The sequence below is a fragment of the Urtica dioica genome, chromosome 2 (genome assembly GCF_054948205.1).
Source record: "Urtica dioica subsp. dioica isolate 48M chromosome 2, U.dioica_male_clone48M_v1_H2, whole genome shotgun sequence".
Lineage (NCBI taxonomy): Eukaryota > Viridiplantae > Streptophyta > Magnoliopsida > Rosales > Urticaceae > Urtica > Urtica dioica.
Window position 1 is genome coordinate 32,843,000 of NC_142757.1, and position 10,721 is coordinate 32,853,720.

Sequence of the window (10,721 nt, forward strand, 5' to 3'; positions counted from 1 at the left end):
TACCTAAAAGTCGTAAAAGATCTTACAAATCATTTCAAAGAATTCTCCCTAACACGAATCCCTCGAGGAGAGAATACTTCGGCAGACGCGTTGGTTGCCTTGGCATTTACCTCGGATCCAGACCTCAGAAGGATCATACCAGTTGAAACAATCAAACAACCTTCTATAGCCATGACCTTTGCCGCAATCATAACAATAGAAGGGGGGATTGGAGGAATTAAATTTTCCATTACATCACAACTGGTACGGTCCCATCCGACAAGATGGCAAAACGTAAATTCGTGCTGAGAAGCGCGAGATTTTGCATCATAGATGGAAGTCTGTTTAAGAGAAGATTCGCAGGACCCTACCTCAAGTGCGTCGGGGTAGAGGAGTCTAAACGAATCCTGGAAGACGTACATGAAGGAGAATGCGGAAGTCACGCAGGCGGGCGAGCGCTCGCCATCAAAATAAAAAGGCAAGGCTACTTTTGACCGACCATGCTGGCAGACTGCGAGGCACACTCACGCCGCTGCAACCAATGCCAACGCCACGCCCCTAACATAAAAAGACCTGCTGAAGAGTTGTCCTCCATCTCGGCGCCATATCCATTCATGAAATGGTCTATGGACATTGTGGGACCAATGCTGGTCGCCCTTGGCGGACTAAGATTTTTGCTAATCTTAACAAATTATTTTTCCAAATGGGTCAAAGCAGGCGCCTTCGTCTTGATAAAAGATGTCGACGTCACAACATTCATTTGGAAAAATATAATCTGTTGACATGGAACTCCCCACGAAATCATAACGGACAACGGGTCACAGTTCATATAAAAAAAATTCAGGAACTTTTGCTTCCATAATAACATTGAGGTAAGGATGTCAACACCACGATATCCTCAAGGAAATGGACACGCGGAAGCTGCAAACAAAACCATAGTAGATTCCATAAGGAAAATGCTCGATGCTAAGAAAGGACGGTGGGCAGAGGAGCTGCCAGGTGTGCTATGGGCTTACCGAACTAGTCTGCGGAGGCCGACAGGGGAAACCCCATTTTCCCTAGTCCATGGAGTCGAATCTGTCATCCCAATCGAACACCAGGTGCAAACCCTTAGGGTGATGCACGCGCCTGAGGATGAGCCAAAAAACGCTGAGGCACTATGCGATGCCTTAGATCTTGTAGAGGAAAAGCGGGATTCGGCCCTAGCACGGCTATCCCATTATAGGCAATCCATCGCCAGAGTTAACACGAGAAGATTTGACGTAGGGGACTTGGTCCTCCGAAAAATCGTCTAAAACACTGCCGAGGCAAACGCCGGAAAGCTTAGGGCGAAATGGGAAGACCCCTATAGGATCAACAAAGTAGCATACCCCGACGTTTATGAACTTGAAACACTCAATGGAATCCCGGTTTTAAGATCGTGGAACGTCTCAAATCTTAAAAAGTACTACTGCTAAAACCAGTAAGAATCGAACTACGCCCGACTTGATCCCTACATAAGGGTACGTAGGCAGCCTTTCTTTACAAAGGCACAGTCCCCCACTTCTTAGAATCCCCTGACCCTCCTTTTCGCCAAAAAGCGGAAGGGGAAAAAGAATATATATATATATATATATATATATATATATAAGATATTTCTGAGCTACGGAGCTCGCATCTCGGCCGACAACCCCGACCTCGAACTAAGCCAACAATGCAAATATCTCACGACGTCTCTGGCGAGATCCGACATCTCACAGCGTCATCTATATTAGAGACCGGACTCCAAAAAGTCGACCTCTTCCAAAAATCTTAAGGGAAACTTTTTAGATCTCTAACGATCTTAAAAACTTAACATAATCTTGATTAAATTCATTAGTGGACTTCGTCTTCAAGTCTAAGGGGAAACGTTTCGGATCAGCGATGATCCAAATGACTTGACAGATTTTGAACAAAGAACCGTTACAAAACCTCAACCTAAGGGAAACTTTTTAGATTTCTGACGATCAAAAAGACTTAGCGAATTCTCTGAAATAGTTAAGGCAAACATTTTAGGTCAAATACGGGAAATCTAAAAGACTTAACGGATTTTGCGAGTCTAGGATATCTCAGGGGTGAACTGAATAATATTGTGCACATTTAGATCGGCCGGACGAACTGAATATAAACATTCATGTATACAAAAGAAAATATGGCGAACTTAAAGACTTGGCACTACTTAAGAACTGAAATTGCATTGCATAAAATATAATAATAAAAATAATCCAAATATAAAATAGGGGTACCGAAGCCCCCTATAATTGTCTGAAAAATAATAAAAACTTCACCCAAAACACAAGGGCCCCAAAAATAAAGTAAACATTTTACTGAAATTAAAAAAAAAGAAAAATGGAATTATTGCTAACGACTGGAGAAGGCTTAAGCTTGATCCCGAGGTTCGACTTCGACGTCTCGACGCTCTAGAGTGGGCGCTGTTGGAATTGATCTAGGGTTTAAGAAAAAGTTTAACTCTTCGTTAAGCGGCGGAATTTTAAAAATTTTCTTTTTCAAGTAAAACAATTTTTACTAACCTACACAAAGTGCAAGCACATGTAAATAAAACTAATATGAGCATAATAAATTTACTAACCTCTTTAGAAGCTTGAACGTTGATGAGTCTTCGGAAGGTTGAAAACGTTCGTCTCCCTCGCAGCACATCTCTCTTTCTTTCCTTGGCAACTCGAGCAACCACGAAAGTTTCTATCACTAAATCACTCGAAATAAAAGGAATTAGTGAGTGGACACTTTTAAACACTACGACTTAAGAACGAGTCTTGAAGTCACAGAGCTAAACTCTAGGTCAAATGAGGACCTGGGTGCCAAAACAATAAAATGAAATTGAATAGAGAGAGAGAGAGAGAGGATCGGACAAGCTAGAGAGAGAAGCTCTCAAATCTCTAGAACTTGGGATGAATGAAATGTGAAGAATGGGGCTCCTATTTATAGGAGAGGTCTCACCTTCAATAAGGTAGTTTCCTCTTCTATAGAATATCACATATTTATGAGCGAAAATTGCCCATTTCCCCTTTAATTCACTCGGCCAAGGCTGCCTTCTAGAAGGCTTGGATTTGTTTCCTTTTTTGTTCCTTGCCTTGCGTTTTGTCTACTTGGCCGATTCCCTTAAGCATCCTTATGCAAATTTGTTTCCTCTTTTTCTTTTGGCAAGTATCTTTATACATTTATGCACAAAATATTCTCTCTTTCTCTTAGGTATTTGGGCGCCCAACATCATTCTAGAAGGAGCTTCTAGAAGCTTCTTCATTTGTTCATAACAACATGAGAAAGGCCCATTAAGAATTTTCAATAAAATTTTTATGAAATGAAATTAATCCACAAGGCCCAATAAGACTAATATTGGCCGAGTGAAACATGTCATTAAATGACCTTGTCAAAAAATTCATTGACATTTATTTCATCCTATGTCTCAAAAGACAAAAATACCCTTTTGACAATTTTCGTTCTTGTTTTGAGTTAGCTTCCAGTTTAACTATTCCTAATCGATGTGATTCGTGACAGTGACCTCATGCATCCAAATGAACAAAGCTTGAGCTAAAAATACTTGGACTCAAAAGTTCGCAAACCTTTTCCAAGTTTAGCTTAATGTCAACTGACTCCACTAAAGAGTTGACACTGAAAATCTCTCGGTTCAAATGAATTTATTTTCTACTCAAGAATTCAACCTAATTGTAATGAGTGGATCCACAAAATATTATCAGTGTTTACCCTTCATGAATATCATCAGCTAGTCGGGATTTACAAAATTACCATTTTACCCTTCTAGCTGTTATTTCCTCAATTCCTTTGTCGCTTGTGAATAAGTTAGAAACAATGTATTGACGAGGAGCTAACAAGTCACATTGTCTCATCCAAAAGAGTCAAGACTCAATTTGTACACTAGCCAGTTCATTTATTCACACTCCAAGGAACAAAGCATGAGGTGATATACATTGCATTTCAGCAATCTTGTACATGAATTCCATATCTATGAGATCTTCACAAAGTCACTCATGACATTCTCACAACTTAGCACTTCACCAATAGGCCTTGTTCGGAATCACATAGTGAGTCCGAACTCTGGCTTTCTCAAATGAGAATACTAAGGTGTGAAATGACATGTCTCATTTCAGGATTAAGGTAAGCACGATGCAATTCATACGTAGTGACTTCGAGACATAAGAGGTTAAATGGTTTGTTCTTATCTTGTCTCTAGAAGTGCACTGGTCAATTCAGTACCTTCGGAAGATACCTAGAAGAACTATAGAGTCTCCAACTCTCAATAACTCATAACCAAACATCATAGATTCTTCTAACAATCATACTGAGGTCAATAGTCCTTTGACCCTTAGATTGCGAATATATCGTTTTAAGCAAACTACGAAGAGTTTGTTCATGCAAATCTACATTTGTCTCTTCGTAAGTTGTTAAGTTTGTTTATGGACTAAAAGACTAAGGTTTTATCACAAAGCTTCAGACAAGGAAGATTGAATGAACGTTTCAATTTTTATTAATAAATAAGCAGTTACAAGCAAGAGTCTTCGTAAGACTATATGACATCAAATGTACATAAATACACACTACAACTCTTCTTGTGGGCACCATTGACAACAAACTCCCACTTGACTCAGAGAAGATGTGTGTAGTCGTTCATGCCTAATCCCTCTCGATGTTGGTCGAAGACCTTGTTCGCTAGGGCCTTGGTGAATGGATCTGCCAGAGATCTACTTCACCTCCACGTCTCCGCGCTGCGCGATCTCTCGAATCAATTGGTATTTCCTCTCAATATGCTTAGAGCGCTTATGGCTTCGAGGTTCCTTTGAGTTAGCGACAGCCCTACTATTATCACAATAAAGGGTCATGGGATCGTCGACGTTAGGAACAACTTTCAAATACTTAAGGAATTTTTTAAGCCATACAGCCTCTTTGGATGCTTCACAAGCAGCCACATATTCTGCTTCCATTGTGGAGTCAGCAATGCAAGATTGTTTAATACTCCTCCACACAACAGCTCCACCATTAAGGATGAACACAGATCCCGAAGTGGATTTCCTGGAATCCTTATCCGCTTGAAAATCGGAGTCGGTATATCCCGTCATAGTCAGGTCAGTACCTGAGTATGTAAGCATCAAGTTCCTAGTTCTTCGAAGATACTTAAGAACATGCTTAACAGAAATCCAGTGCTCGGGTCCAGGGTTGGATTGGAAACGGCTTACTACGCCAACGGCGAAACATATATCAGGTCTAGTGCAAAACATAGCATACATGAGGCTTCCTACAGCAGAGGCGTAAGGAATTTTCCTCATGTCTTCAATCTCTTGTGCAGTCTTGGGAGACTGGTCCTTAGAGAGTGAAACTCCATGCCTAAAGGGTGTTTGGCCCTTCTTGGAGTTTTGCATCGAGAAGCGATCCATTACCTTATCAATAAAAGATACTTGAGAGAGCGACAGGGTCCGGTTTTTCCTATCTCGAAAGATTTGGATCCCCAGAATGTACGCGGCTTCTCCTAGATCCTTCATGTCGAATTGCTTTACCAGCCAGACTTTAATCTCAGATAACTTACCCACGTCATTACCAATGAGTAGTATATCATCGACATATAGTACCAGAAACACAACTTTGCCTTCATGTATTAACTTGTAAACACAAGGCTCATCTATTGACTGTTCAAAGCCGAAGCCTTTTACAGTTTCATCGCATCTAATATTCCATGACCTAGATGCTTGCTTTAGTCCATAAATGGATTTAAGCAACTCACAAACCTTGGTCTCTTGACCTTTATCCACGAAACCGTCTGGTTGAGCCATGTAAATGCGCTCGTCAAGATTGCCATTCAGGAAGGCTGTCTTGACATCCATTTGTCAGATCTCATAGTCGAGAGCTGCAGCTATGGATAGGAGTATGCGGATGGATTTAAGCATCGCGACTGGCGAGAAGGTTTCTTCATAGTCAATCCCTTCTTGTTGGGTATAACCCTTCGCCACAAGTCATGATTTGAACGTCTCGACGTTCGCACCAGGACCCCTTTTCTTCTTGTATATCCACTTACACCCTACGGGTTTAATCCCTTCAAGAAGGTCTACAAGTTTCCAGACTTTGTTGATATACATCGAGTGCATCTCAACTTTCATGGCGTCAAGCCAAAGGTTTGATTCAGAACAATCCATCGCTTGGCTATAGGAAACATGATCATCCATGTCAGAGACGGCTACGAGAGAGTCTCCAAAAGACATGTACCTGTCAGGCTTTTGAGTAGCCCTCCCACTACGTCGAAGTACTACTTGACGAGATTCTGATGAGTTAGGTTGTGTTTCAGTTGGGGTAAGAACAGTTCTTACAGATGAGGTAGAAGCTTCCTCACCCAACTTTTCTTCAAGCACAATTTTGCTTCTAGGTTTTGCATCCTTCATAAAGTCCTCCTCAAGGAAACGAGCATTCGTGCTAACGAAAGTCTTATCGTCCTCGGGACTATAGAAAGTAAAACCCTTGGTTTCCTATGGATATCCAACGAACAGACACAATTCTGACCTACTAGCCAACTTGCTAGTCTTTTGCCTTAGCACGTGTGCCGGGCAACCCCAAATTTTGATGCGGCCAAGATTCACTTTACGGCCAGTCCATCATTCATAAGGAGTACCAGGACCCGTTTTGGACGGAACTTGGTTCAGAATATAAGCGGTTGTTTCGAGGGCATATCCCCAAAAGGAAAGAGGGAGTGATGAGTAACTCATCATTGATCTAACCATCTCCATAAGAGCTCGGTTTCTTCTCTCTGACACTCCGTTTTGTTGGGGTGTGCCAGGTGCGGTAAGCTGAGAAGCGATACCTTTTTCTTTAAGAAAGTCATCGAACTCTCCAGACATATACTCACCACCTCGATCAGATCGAAGGGTTTTGATCACTTTGCCAGTATGCTTTTCCACTAAAGCCCTAAAGACCTTAAATACGTTAAAGGTCTCGGATTTGTGTTTGAGCAAATAGACAAAACCATATCGTGAGTAATCATCGGTGAAGGTAATGAAGTATTCGTATCCTCCACGTGCATGTTGGCTGAGCGGACCACATACATCAGAATGTACTAGTTCCAGCAACTCAGTGGCTCTTCGACCCTTATCGGAGAAAGGTCGCTTAGTCATTTTTCCTTCTATGCAGGATTCACAAGTAGGTAGTGAACCTATTGCAGAGGCTTGGAGTGGACCATCCCTCACAAGTCTCTTAATCCTATCTAGACTGATATGACCAAGTCTTAAGTGCCATAGGTGTGTTGATTTTGTTAGATCGGAGGATTCAGAAAGTTTGATCCTCTTTGACTCCCTAATTAGATCATTATCTATTTCGGTGTCTAAAAGAGAAGGTTGAGTGGGATAGATGTAGAAAAGAGCATTCTTCATACATGCATCAGTGACAAAAGAATTATCAGGAAACGAAATACGAATTCCATTCTTAATGAACTTTAAACAATAATCTTGCTCAAGAAGACGAGCAACGGATATTAAATTCTTCCCAAAGGTTGGAACAAAATAAACATTATTCAAGTTTAAAGTGCGGTCTTCAAAAGACAGCGTCACGTATCCCACAGCCTTCGCAGACACCAGGCTCCCATCACCCCATTTGAAACAGAACTCGCCTTCCTCAAAGCTTTTGGTTTTCTTGAAACCATTCAAGGAACATCAAATATGGTTAGTAGCAGCGGAGTCAAGAATCCACGTTGATACATTATCAGCTACTAAGCATGCTTCGGTAACTAGTACAATACTATGTTCCTTTGCTTTGAGATAGGCAGGACAGTTCTTATTATCGGCCTTGTGAGGTCTCCTCACAGTTTCAGAGGCGGAGGCTTTTTGATCAGTAGCATGTGCCTCTCCTTGATTCCTCTTTCTCTTAGTGAGACCTACAGCAATGTGAAGTTCCTTTATAAGCTTGGTAACAGTGTACTCTAGCTTGTTTATGGAGTAGTTCATCTTGGAGGTATCAAGAGATGCGGGGAGAGTTTCTAAGATCATATCTATGACATTCTTCCTATCAGTCTCAGATCCTAGGATTTCCATTTTATTCAGAAAACTAATGATCAGTATCATAAAGTCTCTAACAGGAGTCCTAGCCTTCATATGACAGTTCATAAACTGTCGGACTGCTTGTAGCCTTGTTTGACGCCTTTGCCCTCCAAACATCTCAAGGAGATTGTTGAGCATGTCGACGGTAGTCTCGATGTCATGATGTTGTTGTTGCAACACATTGTTCATTGATGCTAAGATATAGCACCTCACAATCTCATCGGAGCAGAGCCATGCCGCCAAGGCGTCTTTGTCCTCTTAAGTTGAATCATCATTTGTCAGAGGAGGACACGGGGTGGTGCGTACCCATTTGTGCTTGTTAACGGTAACTATTATGTCGAGGTTATGTTTCGAATTAATGTAGTTTTTGGTTTCGAGTTTGTTCGAGGAAAGGATGATCGAGAGAAGGTTGAGAGACATGTTGCTTAATTAAGTTGAAACAAGTTTATGATTAGTCTTTGGTTTAGGATTTAAGTTTGTTTAAGACTTGATAAAATCCAAAGGTGTTATAAACCAAACGATAATTTACTCCCTCAAGAGAAGGCCGCAAAAAATCTCCATTTATAAGTAAATGACACATCATTAATGCTTAGCCAAGATGTCAATACATCAATTTCGACTAGCCACCTTTTAAATTGGTTTGATCACTCACATCCTTTCGCAGAGCCTCAAGGGAGGATTACTAGGGATTGAGCCTAAGTGTGCAACCAACCACTTAGTCCAAAATGTCAACTTTGAAAAACAATCCCCCAAGGGGAGGCCTTGTCATCATTGTATCACTCTCGGACGTAGCTTATTGAGCAATGATCGAAGCAAAAACACCTTGGAGTACTCCCATAAGAGAGGGTCGCAAGATCGGCTCTTAGTCCCACGTTAATTGCTTCTTTCATTAGTGTTGGGGATCGTGGGTTACAAACAACGAATATAACCCTCCCACTTAGTTTTTGGAGTTGGTACATCGACTCTTATAAGTTCGGAAACGGTTTTCTTAGTCATAGAGTGATAGAGCGGACAACTAGAAGAGAATCCTAGATATTCATGTTCAGAGCAGTATTAGTGCATAAAGGCACAAGGTACATACTCGATCTTTTCCTATTTTCTATTCGGGAAAGTGCATGAGGGAAGTGTGAACTTCAACTCACTCGAACACTTGAAAGTTTGAGATTACACATCTTTTTATTTTTCGGCTTGTCTACAAAGAGACCTCCCACTCAAATTTTCAAGAGCATATAGATTTTGAACATATGTGATATAGATATAGTTTTGAAAACATTTTGAAAACTTATTTGATTTGGATGACAAAATATTTTTCAAGTTTGAAAGCGAAAACGGTTTTTCAAAATTCAAACTAGTTTTGTAAAAATTCAATTTCAATTAAACTTTCAAAAATCAAAACATTTTAATCTTACACATCATGTTTATAATTTTATGAAAAACATTTTTTCTCAAGAAATTTTTCTCATTATAGTTCTATAACTCATGGTAGTGGGGCTGAAAATCCGGAATTCTAAAAAACTGGACTTTCGGAACAGCCGCGCACCTCGGAGTAAAATCGCCATAACTGGCGGCTCTTATGTCCTTTTGACCTGAAACCGGTGGCATTGGACAGAGGACAGATAGAGCTTTAATTTGATTGAAGAATCATTATATTTTAATTTCTGAGCAGAGAGTTATGCCACTTTTACTGCGGGTTTTACTCCAGCTCGAAGAAAAAGAAATAATTAAAGCTTGGTCCTTTTTAGGTGCGAAAAAGAATCGAGTGTAACGGAACGTTTTAAGAGGTTGTTAAAGCTTTTATTTGTGTTTTATTAGCAAGGTAATAACATGGTATAAAAGAAATAGCAACATGCATAAAACGATTCAAGTAAATAAAAGAAACTAGCAAGACAATATAACTAGTCACAAAATTTACTCGAAAAATCTCAAACCTTTAAAACACGTTTTTCAATATAAAAAATTAAAAACTTTTAGAACTGATTCTAATGTGTTTTAACAACATCCCAAACTCATAGAAAATCAACATTATTTTTAATTTTAAGGGAAGATCAATAAATTAAAAAAAAAAACTAAGAAAACAATTCTAACTTGTCACAAAATTAGTAAACTTTCGAAAACGATTTTCAAGCTCATAATTTTAAATACATGTACATGCATATCTTTGACCATAGCTCTGATACTATTTGTTGGAATTGATCTAGGGTTTAAGAAAAAGTTAAACGCTTCGTTAAGCGGCGGAATTTTAAAAATTTTCTTTTTCAAGTAAAACAATTTTTACTAACCTAGACAAAGTGCAAGCACATGTAAATAAAACTAATATGAGCATAATAAATTTACTAACCTCTTTAGAAGCTTGAACGTTGATGAGCCTTCGGAAGGTTGAAAGTGTTCGTCTCCCTCGCAACACGTCTCTCTTTCTTTCCTTCGCAACTCGAGCAACCACGAAAGTTTATATCACTAAATCACTCGAGAGAAAAATGAATTAGTGTGTGGGCACTTTTAAACACTACGACTTGAGAACAAATCTTAAACTCGAAGAGCTAAAACACTAGGTCAAATGAGGACCTAGGTGCCAAAACCAAAAACGAAATTGAATAGAAAGAGAGAGAGAGAGGAGAGGTCTCACTATTTAGATAGAAGCTCTCAAATCTCTAGAACTTGGATGAATGATATGTGGAG

General features: G+C 39.9%; 1 protein-coding gene across 1 annotated transcript; it reads left to right on the plus strand.

Moving 5' to 3' along the window:
- The first annotated feature begins 857 nt into the window (after positions 1–857).
- Positions 858–1,274, plus strand: LOC149404433 (uncharacterized). Its single transcript, XM_089607528.1, has one exon. The coding sequence runs from the start codon at positions 858–860 to the stop codon at positions 1,272–1,274; it is 417 nt and encodes a 138-aa protein (XP_089463654.1).
- The last annotated feature ends 9,447 nt before the right edge of the window (positions 1,275–10,721 follow it).

Excerpts from the sequence above, each read along its gene's own strand:
- LOC149404433 (XM_089607528.1), top strand. The coding sequence starts at position 858 with ATGTCAACACCACGATATCCTCAAGGAAATGGACACGCGGAAGCTGCA.